The sequence below is a fragment of the Typopeltis vanoorti genome, chromosome 22 (assembly GCF_054136105.1).
Source record: "Typopeltis vanoorti isolate ZY-2024b chromosome 22, IOZ_Tvanoo_1.0, whole genome shotgun sequence".
Lineage (NCBI taxonomy): Eukaryota > Metazoa > Arthropoda > Arachnida > Uropygi > Thelyphonidae > Typopeltis > Typopeltis vanoorti.
In genome coordinates this window covers 12,118,939-12,136,325 of record NC_143570.1, presented here as the reverse complement: position 1 = coordinate 12,136,325, position 17,387 = coordinate 12,118,939, and the positions used below count along the sequence as shown (strand labels likewise).

Below are 17,387 nucleotides of genomic sequence, written 5' to 3'. Positions count from 1 at the left end.
CTTTCCGTTGCTTACCAGTGTATCCCTGAAAATGCTGACAGATATTAGTCAGTGAAACATGTTGGATAATAAACAATTATTTACTTGACTAACATACCAAATTAAGTCTTTAATTTATTAAAAATTAAATACGTTTCTTTTAAGGTAAAAAGTGTGCTTAGTCTTAAAAGATTTTAAATTTGTTTTCATTATTTCACGTCCCCCCCCTCAACAAAACTTATGGCCCCCAAGGGGGCCGTGGCCTACAGTTTGGGAAGCGCTGCTTTAGAAGATTAAAACGCTGTTGAAAGACTCTTTCCAGTTTGAGATCTGACAGATAATAGACCAATTTGAAAGGAGGTTCTTAATTGAAATCTAGGAATGGAGGTTTGTGATTGTCTTTGAAAATACTAGTGGTAGGCAGTAAATTACGTTGATGTAAATGATGAACGTAGTTGTAGTTGGTGGATTGAGTGGTGGAGACGGAGAGTTGTGGAGTAGGTGTTCTCCCTCGATAAGTCTTTGGGCTCCCTGGAGGTGTTATGTAATAATAATGTTTAATACCCCAATATATCAGAGAATAAAGAAATGGATCAGGGAATGTGGGTATGTGTCTGTGTAAATGAGGCTTCTGACAATCAAGTTAAAAGAAGTGGAATTTACTACATTCAACTCTAGAAGAGAAAGAAATTGTCTTGAAGAAAAAAAAATGTGTGTGTGTATACATGTGGTATTATATATGGTATATGTCTGTGTTCACAGAGACGTATGTGTTACTTAATGGTCAAATCTGGATAACTGGAAGGAAATCTCACATATACTGTACATGAAATGCAGAAAATTGACCCGTTATCCAGTCCTTTCTCTGGTGCTCCTCTTACTAGACATCTACTGCGATGCTGAAAGAATGAATGAAGTGTGGACTGCTAATCTGGGACAAATTCTGTTTTGTATATTGGCTGAATGACATATACATTATGATGATAAAACATGATCAGCTCTTATGCCAGTTGGTACATGCCTGTTGTGTTTACCAGGAGACCAGGGCAAACACTGAAAGGTCTTCTATTGGTACAATCATGAAAAATAGGGTAAGCTAGCAGGACAATACCGTATCAATATAATTATTAAGACTAAGAATACTAAAACATGATATTCTGCTAAATAAGAATAAGCTGATTCATTCAAATCCCAGATATCAGAGAAAAGAAGTAGTATGGAATTCAACTCTAATGAAAATAAATTTCATGAATAGGAGACATTTTCAAATGGAGTGAATGTTGGCAAATTACAAAATTGGAAGGTGGGCAAGGAGAAATGGATTTGGAGCCTCTGGTCATGCAAAAGGTTCCAGTAGGGAAAAGTAGAGGAATTTGAATCATTAGAGAGGATAGTCAACATAAAAGTCTTGTTGGAGACTTAACAAAATCAGTATTTTCTTTATTTATAGCTATTATGCCATTGTAAGTAATCCTATACATATATTTTTGGAAAAATTGGAGAAAAGGTAGGGCTAATAAGTGGCTCATTTAAAACTCGGTTTCTCATCAGGAAGAAACCTACTATTTATTAACATACCATTACAACATAAAATGTGTATGGATTCTTGTGGAGAGAATAAGAGAAAGAAAGATTATTATGATGATTGTTGATAGTATTGAATTTAGACTGGTCCAGTATACAAGAGGGATTTGGAATATGCAGTGACCATTACCTGGTGTTGAGCAGGACAAAAATGAATATCTCACTGAAAAGAAATAAGTGTACAAGTGGGTATAAAAAAAAAAAAAGTTGCAAATGTTTACTCAAGTTTTGTAAAGACTCAGTCTAAGAACTCTCAGATGTGAACTGCAGACCCAAATGTGCAAATATTATTAATGAAAAATAGTTGAAAATAAGAACACATCTTACTGTCAAGAGTGGCAGAATCAGAAAAGGAAAAAACAAAAACATATAATGAAGTTGTATTGCAAAGATAAAAAATTCAAAAATTCTGCAGCAGAGACAGGAATATAGAGAAACAGTCCAAATAATAATAATAATCTTTAAAGGTACCTGTGGTACGACTATAAACAATAAATTACACGATAACCACAGTAATTAACATTAATGAAATGAAAGTACAGATATTTTGTACTGAAAATAACAGTACATCATTTCTGGCATCTCTGAACTGATTGGTAGACTTTTGAAGAAGTATCATCTCATTCCCACATTTTCCTAAAGGATCGACATATTGGGTATATTCAAAGAGTGAAGCTGTAGTATGTAGAAAATTAAAATACTTCTTGTGAACATATAAATATATACAACTTCTGTATATTAAGTAATTCTCTTTATCTCTCTAAAGAGATCTGACTTTGTAATTCTCTATAGAATTAAAAGTAGTAAACTAATTTCTAATATCAATCTTTTAATACATACAAATAGTTAAATGGTCATTCTAAAATTGCCCTTATGAGCTCAGTAAAATTACATATATAAATGTCTTTCACTCTCTAACTCACAGTTAAATATGATTCTGAGAGATAACATCAAAGATTTCATAAAACAACCTAAGCATAGCATTCAACTAAAAGTTCTATAATTTCAGTTGATTTTATCAGAACTTCTTAATGCAACATTTATTCCATCAATCTCTTCTTTATTGTTTCCACTCATTCATCCATTCAGGTTTATCTCTCAAACTCTTTACAATGAAAGTTAAAAGGCCTAATTTAACTATTATACTTACGTGTCTTCTTTCAGTAAGTGAGTTTCCTTGAACACATCTTTCTATCATTTTTCTGAAGTAGGCATGAAAATAATTGCTCAGACAATGGGGATACATTTAATTGAGCAGTTCCAATTGCACTTCTAATAAAATGAACTTTTCTGCAGATTTCATATTGCTCCTTGGAACATATCCTACTTGCTTTTCACTAAGCACAAAACTTGATACATTATACTGTCCTGCAATCCTTGGAGAGTAGTAAAAGATGCATAAAAACTTTTCCAAAATTAGAAACTTAACTCGGTGCTTTATTAGACCTTTTTGGCTCTCCTTTCTTGCTTACCTACTCTTTGCTGGCTAGCCTTGCTGTTACCCAGTGACAGCAAAACTTGCCAGCAAAAAATGTGATATCAATTTCCCTTTTATTACATTTATTCAGCTAGTTCAGTCATAACAGCTTTGATTATTCTGTTACCTATTTTTATTTAACTTGCATAATGACTAGAGCAAAAAGCTCTGCATCTGTAAGTTAGCATTTTGAGGATCCATTCTGCTGCACTGAACAGTTGGATGGGTTATCAAGTGTTTTTCAATGCTTGTTGGTTTACTATGAATTGAAAAAGATAGTGAACTATTTGCACGACATGAAACTAGTGTGTAAAAAAAAAAAAAAAAAAAAAGAGGAAGGCAGTTATTTTATTATTTTTCCTTGTAAAGTGCATTTTAGGGTGATAGGTGATTTTAAAAACATTATCTCAAAAATCTTGTTTGTGGAGTCAAATAGCAAATACATAATTCACACAGTATAGCCCCCCCCCCCTTATCCATCCATCCATCCCAAAGGAAGAGGTATGGAAAGCCCATTGCATACATAATAAATTTGAATAACTTAATATCGAGGGGGAGGGGATTTGACTATATTAGCACATAAAGATGTGGTATCAACTATGACGTCCAAATTTTTAAGAATGTGATTTTTTTAAAAAAAAAAATAGATTTGAAATGAACAGAATTTTTCATAAACGTTTCATTACTTAATGAGTAAGCTCTACTCATAAAGGAGCATGTGTCTTTCTACTAGTGACACAACTCTTACTACAGAATCGACTACTTTTTTTTGGCCACTGGTCATCATCAAATCCTGATATATACATTTTTGAAAATTATGGAGACAACTACCGTGTTTGAATAAAAACTTTAGTTTAATATAACTAAAATCTACATTCGACGTTTCGACCTTTATGTCAAGGTCATCTTCTGGAGCATACAACTATACACAGGAAACAAGCTATACTACAATCAAACTGGTTTGTTAAAGACACTGACCAACCGCTACAACAATTGTTGGCCTGACCTCTGGTGAGGTTAAAAAAAAAAAAAATTATACATCAACGCTAGAGTCCTATTATTAGTGTTGTCTACTATATATGTATATTAACATCATTCCAGCCAGTTGGTATGGAATGGTTTCTAATACTAGCTAAGGATTGGCTAGAGTCCTGACTTATGCTGGATCTTTCATATTAGGTAGGCTGAATGTGTGCCATCCAGATCCTTGGAATTTTCATGCCATCTTTGTTGTTGATATTTGGGTGATTTATCAGCATTTCGTAGGATTCCTTAAATTTCCTTTCGTACCAGGTTTTTGTGCGGTGTAAGGAGCAGGTGTTTTTCCAGTCGATTTGGTGTAAGGTGTTGAGTGCGTGGTCTGAGAGGCCTGCTTCACCATAATGGTTATATTTAATGTGTCTAATGTGTTCTTTCTTGCATATAGGGATTGTCTGTCCTGTTTCACCAATGTACGGTAAGTTACAAGTGCAGCAGATGCAATAGCCTCCAGGGTGTGCTAATGGGAGGAGAGGATTCTTAGAGGAGTTGAATATGGTTTTAAGTTTAGTGGGTGGTTTAAAGGTGGCATTGAGGGTATAATGTTGTAGGATTCTGTTGATTTTTTTCTGATAACCCTTTAATGTATGGGATGGCTATGGTTTTACTGTAATCTAGATTAGTTTTTGTTGTAGTTTGTTGAGTATTTTTGTTGAGTATTTTATTAACAGTATTTTTGTTATAGCCATTATTTATGAATGTGTCACTAATGATTTTTAGTTCTTGTTTCAGGGCTTGCTGGTTAGAGCAAATAGTTGTGGCTCTGTTTTTAAGGGTGTTAATGACTCCATATTTTTGTGATGGGTGGTGGTATGAATTAGCATGTATGTATTGTCCAGTGTGTGTCGGTTTTCAGTAGACCATGAAGGATAGACTGCCTGAAGGAAGACGTGTGTCTAGGAATGGGAGCGAATTTTGGTTTTCGATTTCGATGGTAAATTGTATGCGTCAATGTTGTTTGTTCAGGTGGCTGAGGAATGTGTTTAGCGTTTGTCGCCTGTGCAGCCAGATCGCAAACACGTCGTCAACGTATCTAAGCCAGACTGTCGGGCTTAGCGTGGCAGAATCAAGAGCTCTTTGCTCAAAGGTTTCCATGTAGAAGTTAGTGATTGGGGGAGGGGGATAGTGGTGAGCCCATGGCTGTACCTTCTTTTTGTAGGTAGAATTTGTTTTGCCACATGAAGTAACCAGACCTTAGTACGTGGACAAAGAGGGCCGTAATGTCGGGCGGAAATTTGTTCTGTAGTAGGAGAATTGTGTCATTGATGGGGACATTAGTGAAAAGGGCAGAAATGTCGAAACTGGCTAACAAGTCGTCTTTGTCGAGTGTTATGTTTTTAATTTTGTTTATAAAGTGTTGTGTGTTTTTTATGTAGGAGGGGGAATGACCTACCAACTCCTTGAGTGTTGCCGCTAATTTCTTGGCTAGGTGGTGGTACTGTCTATTCCTTCCACGATTGGTCGAAGGGGCGCATTTTATTTGTGTATTTCGGAACCCCATATAATCTGGGGGGGGGGGCGTAGTGGGGTTTGAGTTTTCTAACCGTGTCTGGTGGCCAAGAAGTGACGGACTTGAGTAGTTTTTTTGTTTTATCTTTTATCCTTTTTGTCAGGTTATAATTTACCATATATGTGTTGTTATCGGCTACTAGTTGATTCATTTGAAGTACGTATGTTGACCTGTCAAGGATAACAGTGGCATTGCCTTTATCTGTTTTTGTTATTATTATGTTTTGTTTGGCTTTTAATGATTTAATTGCTGCTAATTCTGTTTTTGTCAGGTTGTTCTGTATGGTTTTCTTAGTATTCAGGACATTACTGGTTTCTAGTCATATTTTATCTGCTATATTGTTAGGTAGGGATCTGATGCCTCTTTCAATGTGGTAGATAAAATCCAATTTGTTTACCTTTTTCAGTGCTATTGCGTAGTTCAGTCCTTTATTTAGTACTGTAAGTTCGCCATTGTTCAGGGTGTGGCTTGATAGGTTAATCACATGGTTCTTCCTTGTCTCCCTTGTTTGTTGTTCATTGTTGGTGTTTATCGGGGAGGAAGTCCTCTGATTGGATGGATTCCTGTGATTAGCCGCCATATTTTGCCGTTGTTTCAAACTGTGGAATTTTTTCTTGAGTTTTTCTTTATTCTTTTCCAGGGTGTGTTTGGCCAAATTGTCAGTAATTCTTTCAAGTGTTTGTAGAATGTCTGGATTAACATAGTTCGATAGTTTGGATTGTAATTTAGAAACCAGATTTTGTGTTGTAGATAGGTTTTGGCGGGCTGTTTGAACCTGTTCTCTAAGCATTACTTTTTCTGTGCGGTCATAGATACGTAGTTCCTTAGCGGTCGTAAATTTCTTTTTTAGCTTGATGCAGATTGGAATAAGGTTATTGTCTCTGCATCTTTTTAAAAAGGACAGCCGATTGATCAAGAGAGAAATACGAATCTTTAGCTTACCATAGTGATTGCAGCGCTTGTGAGTATCATTTCCATTGATGATCTGAATCCTTTCCTTTAGGCTTACACGGTGATCCGAATGCATTTTTGAAAATTATGGAGACAACTACCGTGTTCGAATAAAAACTTTAGTTTAATATAACTAAAATCTACATTCGACGTTTCGACCTTTATGTCAAGGTCATCTTCTGGAGCATACAACTATACACAGGAAACAAACTATACTACAATCAAACTGGTTTGTTAAAGACACTGACCAACCGCTACAACAATTGTTGGCCTGACCTCTGGTGAGGAAAAAAAAATTATACATCAACGCTAGAGTCCTATTATTAGTGTTGTCTACTATATACATATATTAACATCATTCCAGCCAGTTGGTATGGAATGGTTTCTAATACTAGCTAAGGATTGGCTAGAGTCCTGACTTATGCTGGATCTTTCATATTAGGTAGGCTGAATGTGTGCCATCCAGATCCTTGGAATTTTCATGCCATCTTTGTTGTTGATATTTGGGTGATTTATCAGGATTTCACAGGATTCTTTAAATTTCCTTTCATAACAGGTTTTTGTGCGGTGTAAGGAGCAGGTGTTTTTCCAGTCGATTTGGTGTAAGGTGTTGAGTGCATGGTCTGAGAGGCCTGCTTCACCATAATGGTTATATTTAATGTCTAATGTGTTCTTTCTTGCGTATAGGGATTGTCCGTCCTGTTTTGCCAATGTGCGGTAAGTTACAGGTGCAGCGGATGCAATAGACTCCAGGGTGTGCTAATGGGAGGAGAGGATCCTTAGAGGAGTTGAATATGGTTTTAAGTTTAGTGGGTGGTTAAAGGTGGCATTGCGGGTATAATGTTGTAGGATTCTGTTGATTTTTCTGATAACCCTTTAATGTATGGGATGGCTATGGTTTTACTGTAATCTAGATTCATTTTTGTTGTAGTTTTATAGAGTATTTTATTAACAGTATTTTTGTTATAGCCATTATTTATGAATGTGTCACTAATGATTTTTAGTTCTTGTTTCAGGGCTTGCTGGTTAGAGCAAATAGTTGTGGCTCTGTTTTTAAGGGTGTTAATGACTCCATATTTTTGTGATGGGTGATGGTATGAATTAGCATGTATGTATTGTCCAGTGTGTGTCAGTTTTCGGTAGACCGTGAAGGATAGACTGCCTGAAGGAAGACGTGTGTCTAGGAACGGGAGCGAATTTTGGTTTTCGATTTCGATGGCAAATTGTATGCGTTCGTGTTGTTTGTTCAGGTGGCTGAGGAATGTGTTTAGCATTTGTCGCCCGTGCGGCCAGATCGCGAACACGTTGTCAACATATCTAAGCCAGACTGTCGGTCTTAGCGTGGCGGAATCAAGAGCCCTTTGCTCAAAGGTTTCCATGTAGAAGTTAGCGATTGGGGGGGGATAGTGGTGAGCCCATGGTTGTACCTTCTTTTTGTAGGTAGAATTTGTTTTGCCACACGAAGTAACCGGACCTTAGTACGTGGGAAAAGAGGGCCGTAATGTCGGGCGGAAATTTGTTCTGTAATAGGAGAATTGTGTCATTGATAGGGACATTAGTGAAAAGGGTAGAAACGTCGAAACTGGCTAACAGTCATCTTTGTCGAGTGTTATGTTTTTAGTTTTGTTTATAAAGTGTTGTGTGTTTTTTATATAGGAGGGGGAACGACCTACCAACTCCTTGAGTGTTGCCGCTAATTTCTTGGCTAGGTGTTAATCTATTCCTTCCACGATTGGTCGAAGGGGCACATTTTGTTTGTGTATTTTCGGAACCCCATGTAATCTGGGGGGGGGGGCGTAGTGGGGTTTGAGTTTTTTTAACTGTGTCTGGTGGCCGTATGTACTTCAAATGAATCAACTAGTAGCCGATAAGAACACATATAAATTGGTAAATTATAACCCAACAAAAAGAATAAAAGATAAAACAGAAAAACTACTCAAGTACGTCACTTCTTGGCCACCAGACACAGTTAAAAAACTCAAACCCCACTATGCCCCCCCCCCAGATTATATGGGGTTCTGAAAATACACAAACAAAATGTGCCCCTTCGACCAATCGTGGAAGGAATAGACAGTCCCAATTACCACCTAGCCAAGAAATTAGTGGCAACACTCAAGGAGTTGGTAGTTCATTCCCCCTCCTACATAAAAAACACACAACACTTTATAAACAAAATTAAAAACATAACGCTCAACAAAGACGACTTGTTAGCCAGTTTCGACATTTCTGCCCTTTTCACTAATGTCCCCATCAATGATACAATTCTCCTACTACAGAACAAATTTACGCCCGACATTACGGCTCTCTTTGCCCACGTACTAAGGTCCGGTTACTTCGTGTGGCAAAACAAATTCTACCTATAAAAAGAAAGTACATCCATGGGCTCACCACTATCCCCCCCCCCCCCAATCGCTAACTTCTACATGGAAACCTTTGAGCAAAGGGCTCTTGATTCTGCCATGCTAAGACCAACAGTCTGGCTTAGATACGTTGACGACGTGTTCGCGATCTGACTGCAAGGGCGATAAACCCTAAACACATTCCTCAGCCACCTGAACAAACAACATGGACGCATACAATTTATCATCGAAATCGAAAACCAAAATTCGCTCCCGTTCCTAGACACCCGTCTTCATTCAGGCAGTCTATCCTTCACGGTCTACCGAAAACTGACACACACTGGACAATACATACATGCTAATTCATACCATCACCCATCACAAAAATATGGAGTCATTAACACCCTTAAAAACAGAGCCACAACTATTTGCTCTAACCAGCAAGCCCTGGAACAAGAACCAAAAATCATTAGTGACACGTTCAAAAATAATGGCTATAACAAAAATACTGTTAATAAAATACTCTATAAAACTACAACAAAAATGAATGTAGATTACAGTAAAACCATAGCCATCCCATACATTAAAGGGTTATCAGAAAAAATCAACAGAATCCTACAACATTATAACCTCAATGCCACCTTTAAACCACCCACTAAACTTAAAACCGTATTCGACTCCTCTAAGGATCCTCTCCTCCCATTAGCACACCCTGGAGTCTGTTGCATCCGCTGCACCTGTAACTTACCATACATTTGTGAAACAGGACGGATAATCCCTATACGCAAGAAAGAACACATTAGACACATTAAATATAACCATTATGGTGAAGCAGGCCTCTCAGACCACGCACTCAACACCTTACACCAAATCGACTGGAAAAACACCTGCTCCTTACACCGCACAAAAACCTGGTACGAAAGGAAATTTAAGGAATCCTGCGAAATACTGATAAATCATCCAAATATCAACAGCAAAGATGGCATGAAAATTCCAAGGATCTGGATGGCACACATTCAGCCGAAAGATCCAGCATAAGTCAGGACTCTAGCCAATCCTTAGCTAGTATTAGAAACCATTCCATACCAATTGGCTGGAATGATGTTAATATATGTATATAGTAGACAACACTAATAATAGGACTCTAGTGTTGATGTATAATTTATTTATTTATTTTTCCTCACCAGAGGTCAGGCCAACAATTGTTGTAGCGGTTGGTCAGTGTCTTTAATAAACCAGTTTGATTGTAGTATAGCTTGTTTCCTGTGTATAGTTGTATGCTCCAGAAGATGACCTTGACATAATGGTCGAAACGTCGAATGTAGAGTTTAGTTATATTAAACTAAAGTTTTTATTCAAACACGGTAGTTGTCTGCATAATTTTCAAAAATGCATTCGGATCACCGTGTAAGCCTAAAAGAAAGGATCCTGATATATACCTGTAAGAGTTACCATATGAAAATTTTACAACATTACTAACTTCTTATTGACAGTCTTTCTGAAATTAGGTCTACTATCAGTCAGTATTCCAATATTGTCAACTGTTACATTACATTCTTCAAAGGCAATTAAATTTCCTCTTGCACTTCTCACTGCATCAATCCATCTAGATTTTTGTGTTCAAGATCTTTTTCCTGCAATTCTTTTTTCAGATATTTTGGTACACTTTTTATTGAAGATGGAAAATTACATGTGGAATCAGGGAACAGAACATGCAAAGCTGGTATTGTGGGGAGTCAGCTGAATAAATTCATATGGAATACGAGAGAGATTAGTCAAAATATTAAAGTATCTGTAGATATACAAGACAGTGTTCAAATCAGTTTTAATAGGGATCTGAGAGCTGGGTTAGAAATAAAACACTTGATCATAGAATGGAGACCATATATATTAGATTTCAGAGAAAAATAGCGAAGTGAACAGATTGTATCAATGGCAGAATTATATTAAAAATGAAGAAGCAAGTGATATTGAATTTTATCCTTCTCAAAACTAAGTTGTGACCTCTTCTACTCTTGTTTCCTGAACCTAGATGAAGATATTGTTATGGACAATGACAAATTGAGACTTTCATAAGGCCAGCCACCTTATCCTCGGGACGGGTACGGCTTAGAAGAGCTAAGAATAGCCCTTTAATCGGCCACTAGGCTTAATACATGAAGGGAAGAAGAAGAAATGCATGCTTAAAATGCACTTTGAATAGTGCAGCATTTTTTTAAACTTATAATTCATTTAAATTAATGAGTTCTCCTAATTTTAAAGTGAGTAAGGCAGATGCTTTTTCTTCCATACAAACATGAATAACTGCCATTTTCCCTATTTTTTAGCATTGCTATATATATATATACAGGGTGTTCGGGATAAATTTGACAGTTTCGTAAGGAAAAAGAAAATCTTCTTTGTATCTATTAAATTTAATGAATTGACAAAAAAACATTACAGGCAGAGTTAATTACAATACTATCAACAAGATTTACTCAAAATAACCACCATTAGCATCGATCACAGCTTCAATTCTGCTTCGGAACCTCGAACAAGCTGATGCTACAGTCTCCCTGGGAAGGGCCGCAAAAACTGTTTTAATTTTATCCATTAACTGGGCTTTTGTATTACTGGAAGTGCGATTGGTGTCTTTTTCAACTGCGCCCCATACAAAATAATCCATGGGGTTAAGGTCTGGGGAGTTTGGAGGCCAAACATTTGGACTGGTGAAGTCATAGAAATTTTCAGACAACCATTTTTGACTTTTCCCAGAGGTGTGGCAAGGGGCCGAATCCTGCTGCCATACATACGGCCTACCATTGGCTACCCTTGTTATCCAGGGCTTGACTACAGTTAGCAACTCCACGAACAAAGCCCGAATTCCAATGCCAGGGTTCTTCAACACCTGTTCCTGCAGATTTGCGAGGAATTCTGCTGTACGAACGCGATCAGATCGTCTGCTAGGGATCTTTCTTCTTGCTACATCCTCGTAGTCACCATTGCAAGTCTCTAGTTCATGCCTGATTGTTTTTACTGTATTCAGGGAGCATTGGGCAGCAGTCGTAATATCCTTATTTTGATGGCGGGCACGAATCATCATGATACAAGTTATTCTCTTCCATGATTCAGGTGGGTTCCAGCTATCCATCCTTTCTGACATCTTGTATATGAATGAAGAAGGGTCCAAACTTTTAAATGAAGAGAAGTGTGTGTTAATACATGTAACTTACGGAAAAATATAATTAATTATAAATATGTCAAATTTATCCCGAACACCCTGTATATATATAGATAGATAGATAGATAAATGACTGCCATTTTTCTTATATTTAGCATTGCTATGAAAACCAAAGAAGAATTAATCAATCAAAGAATTGCAGCAAAAGCTATTCAGACAAAGATGACTACATTAGCAAGTATCCTTTTGTACTCGCAAAATTAAAACTTGATTGTTGAAACAAGGTTTTTCTTATCTCCTGGCTTTCAGTTTCATTGATAACACAAATTATTACACAGTCATGCATAATGTTTCATGGAAATGCTGATTTCCTTGTTTCCTTGATGTAATTGCTATTTCTTACTATAGCAAATATCACTATACTGGCCTTGCTACACTATCTCTATTAGACTATCAAAAAAAAAAAACCTTGGCCAAATTCCAGCTGACCTGGTTGTCTGAATGGTTATTACTCATCCATACTGTGCAATCAACAGACTGCTGATTTGTTGCAGCAGCCTGTTGCTGGATTTCAGGGATTTCACAAAATCCATGTCACCATGGGCATAGATTCTTGTGCAGTCTTCTTCAGACATCCATGTTTGTTTTTTAACCAGGTGCAAGACAAAATTAAACTTAAAGTTTATTGGAGGCTGAAAAAAAAGCTGAAAAGCAGCTGGAAAAAAATTCCATATTTGGTTTAATAATACACACACAAATACAATACCACCAAGCTACAAGACTCTTAATATAAAAAAAAGAAAAATTTAGCTCACTAATGATAATAATGTAGTGTAGGTTTACAACCTTTCATGGGTGGGTATTGCATTTAAAAAAAAAAAAAAAAAACCTCAAGTAGTACTCTAAATGATGATGACATGCTGATAATATCCTATTTTTCATTTTAACTTTGGACTTTGTTTATGCTGATTCCATATGGAGAGGTTTCTTGGACATCCTACTGCATGTTAGTACTGTTCATGAGAAGAGAATTGAGCAGAAAGAAAAATCTCATTCATGCTTGATTTAATGACCAGTTATTCCTTGAGAAACACATAAGAGATTAAACTTCTAGAAGTCAGTAGTAGGGTTGTGCTTTGCTGGCACTCACTGGACTTCAGACAAGATTATCTGAACCCTAGTGAATGCTAGCAGATCATTCACCAGTAAAGAATAGCTTAGTGGTCAGAATTTACAGCAGTGGAGGTTGAGATAGTTTGCATAGTGCAAAGGAGAAAAGGAATGAGTGGGTTGTCATCAACAAAATGTATATGAGTTGGCAGCCAATAGTAGTAGATTATTGACAATTAGGAGGAAGAGGCTGGTCCCTTTGAAGATAAGGGACCATTCACCATCACATGTAGTGAGCATCCAGTGAAGAAGCTCACCACCTAGTGATTGATTGGGAGCTTACTTAATAAACTTTTTTTTGCCTAACCTACTCAAAAGCCTTGGAGATAATCATGAGCACCCACTTATGATTCATCAAACGTTTTCATGATATTTTTCTAAAGGTAGATGACATAAGTAAGCAGATTCCTTGTTGACTGACTGACTGTGGCAGAATCTATACAAATTAATAAAGTGATCATTTATTACTTTGAAGCCTTTAAGGCAATGTAGGAGTTGAGTGTTAGTTGTTCTCTCCATTACTTGGAAGAGCATTGAAATCAGAGGAATCGGATGATAGTTTTGATGGTAAAGATTTGTCATCCATCTGAATGGTTGTACTTGGGCTAATATCCAGGGTGTGGAATAAGTACTAGTGGAATAAAAGAGTATAAAAAAGCAATATGGACAGGAGTTGACTCTTTTGTTGAACAGTTTGACTCTGGAGTGCAAACTTCAGAACAGTCTGAATGCCACTTGGACCTGGAGACTTTTCATTATCTTATTTGGACAAAATTCTTCTTCTTTTAATTTCTTTCTGGAAAAAAGTTGAAGGGCACATTGAGTGTTGAATGTTTGAAATGGTTGCAGGACATTTATCAGGTAACCAAAAAAAGTTTGTGCAGTTTTTCATAATAAAAAATAAACAACTGCAGAAATTTTCATAAAATGTTTTATTCATTAAAATAAGCACCTTCACAATCTACAACTCTTTCCAAACAAGATACAAGTTTTGTAAATTCTGCTTTTATAAAATGTTTTGTCTTTAGAAGTAATAAATAGCAACTTCTGCTCAATCTCTGTTTTATTGTGGAACTGTATTTCTCATGTGATTGTCTACCACCAAAAAAAAAAAAAAAGGTGATAATTGCTTGGAGAAATGTCAGGAGAATATGGAGGATGAGAGAGTATCTTCCATCCTAAAGCACAAATTTTTTCAAGGTAAGTTTTGTAGTAAGATTTGTTTCTGGTAGAAAACTAGTGGTATATAGCGAGTAATTCTTGGTAGAGCATGGGGAGGGAGTAGTTTGGCTGTGGTCATCAGTGCTGGAACTGAAAGAGAATAATGATGCTAGTAGATCAGCCTTGTATTTGGGTGATGTTACAATAGGAACATCTGAATGTGGAAGCATGGATGGGAAAGTTGCACCAGAAGGTTTCACTGCCATTAGAATGGGGGAGAAGGATAAATTTGTGCCATTTGGCTCTTTCAAATTGAATTTATTTTTATTTTATTTATTTTATTTTATTTTCAGTTGTTGCATGCTGCAACATAGCAATCTATTTGCGATAAGCTGAATTTTTTTATATTTTTTATATGAGTTATCTTGGAGCTAGGGATTGGAAATTTATCGACTTTTTCAATTACTGTTAATTTGGTAAAATTATTAAAAATTTTCATAAATACTAATGGAATTTCTTACATTTTCAGAAAAAGCTATATTAAAAGAAAATCAATAAATATTAATAAACAAAAATTGTATTGAAAAAAGGTGGTATAAATAATTTTTAAAAAAATAAACATTTTTATTCTAAAGAAATATAGTATTAATATTTCTGTTATTATATGTAGACACTTTTAGGGAGTCAGGGACTCATTGAGAGAAGGCTGTGGAAGGTGTAATTCCTTGATACCTCTCAGTATCTTCTCTTAAAAACCTTTACTGATTATGCACTCACAATATCCACTGGGAGCTTATTCCATTCTATCACTACACACCATGAAATTAATTTGGACTTCACATTCTTTCTGACCAAACTCTTACTCATCTTCCAGGGATGACTCTAAATTCTCCCACACCTGCCAAGATCTGCAAAATTTCCCCTATATCTATAATATCAAAACTTCTTACTAACTTGTGTGTTTCTATCATATCTGTTCTCTTTCATCTATCAAACTTTGAAGACCACACTTCTTCAATCAGTCCTCATATGCAAAATTTTGCATATGAAGACAGATATGATTTTGGTTAACCAGTACTGGATCTTTTCCACTGTTTCCTCATATCCAGGGAACCTAGATGACCATATCTGAGACAGAAGTTCAGATGAGATCTTATCAAGGCCTTGTAAAGTGGGAGAATTACCCCCTTATCCTTACATATTAGTATTCTTTTCAACATTACAGTTACCTGATGTGATATCTTAACCATCATGGCAGTGTGCCCTCTAAATTTTAACTCATTGTCCACTATTATCCCCAAATATCTATTAATATAATACTCAGCCTGCAGTGTTTTCAATCCAAAATGCATAATCCTGCACTCAACAATTAAAATAATTGGGTCTTATTATGTTGTTCTGGCTACCAAGTAGTACCTGCTCACAGATGCAATCCTGCTACTGTGCAATGCAGAAACTTTTGTCTGCTACATTTCTATCCTGGGCTAATATGCTTCTCGTTATTTGTCCTGGTAACTAATCTCCCTTGATATCACCATGTTGATGTCAAATTTAATGCAAGCATTTTCCCAAAACAGGATTTTTGTGAAACAGAACTTCAGTCTTCAAACCAATTCAAGCCTCCACTCAGCTGACAGGAGCCTACCACAACTACTGGCTTTATAATTTATAATACACACTATCAGATCAAAAATATCTCGACGCCTGCTCATCCCAACTGTCACTCCAATACGAAAGATTAATATGGAGTTGGTTCTGTAATATATAAATATATAAAAATGTTTTTATGATACTTATTTTCTTTAAGTTTTGATCCTACACCTTGTTCGAAATATATACTTATATATCTTGTTTATTTCAACTTACTTAACTTATTATACTTAACAGTCGTGACTCCATCGTTCTTAATCCATTGCTTGATTTAGTCTACTACAGTTAATCCCTTCTGTCAATTAGACTCCCCCACCCCTTTCTCAATGATGTAACTATGCTTAATCACGTGCACGAAATAGGAATTTCCCCTGGCTGGAGTGAATCCCTTTGTCTAAACTATAAGCATTTTTCTATATTGATTTCTGAAAAATTTATTTATTTATTACAACTGCATCATCAGAAATTGCAGATAAGACTTAAATATCCTTCCACAAGAAAACACTCAGCAAAGCATGGAATTATCTCTTACACTTATTACTGTTTCAAGCAATGCAAAACTCTATTCTTCATTTGTGGCTACTTATCTCCGTAGGTCACACAGGTTCGGTCTTTTTATGAGAAGTGGATTGATATATAGGAATCAGGCAAGTTATTTGACAAACAAAACAATTTATTCATGCTAAAGTATACACTAGAGTTAACACTAATCACACAATCTTTTTCGCGACTCTATACTTCTGAGCAATATTATCTTCGATCTTAAATTATCCAATCTAGTTCAACAACTTTCCTTCAAGTAAACAGACTAAGTAATATTTGTGCCTACACTTAAGTCATACAAAATATCAGACCTACACATACTGTACCACAGGCAAGATTGGACAATAAATAACATTAAGCACATTAACCTTTTACTTTTTAACAATGCTATCTTATCTCACACAACTAAGCAAGTTATTTCTCAATGGTTAGCTAATTGCCTTCAGTCCTGAAGTAATACTAACAAAAACACAGCTAGAGCAATCTCTGCTACAATTTCTGCCTCTATTTAAATCACATATAATAGACCTTACTTGGTATTTAGTCATCTGGTCCACATCAGTAGATCCTTGAGATCGTTATCATCTTCTTCCTTCCGATATTGCATATATTGCATACACACACAGGCACCGTTTTCCGATATCGACTAGGGCACTTCCACAGGCAGAGATCATCAGGAACCTTGGCGGCTAGAAATCCGGAATTTACTTTCTACATTGCATAAACAACCCATTTAGCATCTTTGGGTGTCTGTTGGCTGGAACGGAATCTCTTGACCTAGAAGCAGCAGGACACACTCGAACCGGGAGCGAGAACAGAAACTGG

At 36.3% G+C, this 17,387-nt stretch overlaps 1 protein-coding gene across 3 annotated transcripts in view; it reads left to right on the top strand.

Moving 5' to 3' along the window:
- The window catches only part of Gos28 (golgi SNAP receptor complex member Gos28), a 167,909-nt gene that overhangs the window by 138,835 nt on the left and 11,687 nt on the right, over window positions 1-17,387 (top strand). For all 3 annotated transcript variants that reach the window (XM_090412004.1, XM_090412003.1, XM_090412002.1), the window contains exon 7: window positions 12,194-12,276. In XM_090412004.1, coding sequence (XP_090268130.1) covers window positions 12,194-12,276 — 83 coding nt within the window. The remainder of the gene's footprint in view (window positions 1-12,193; window positions 12,277-17,387) is intronic.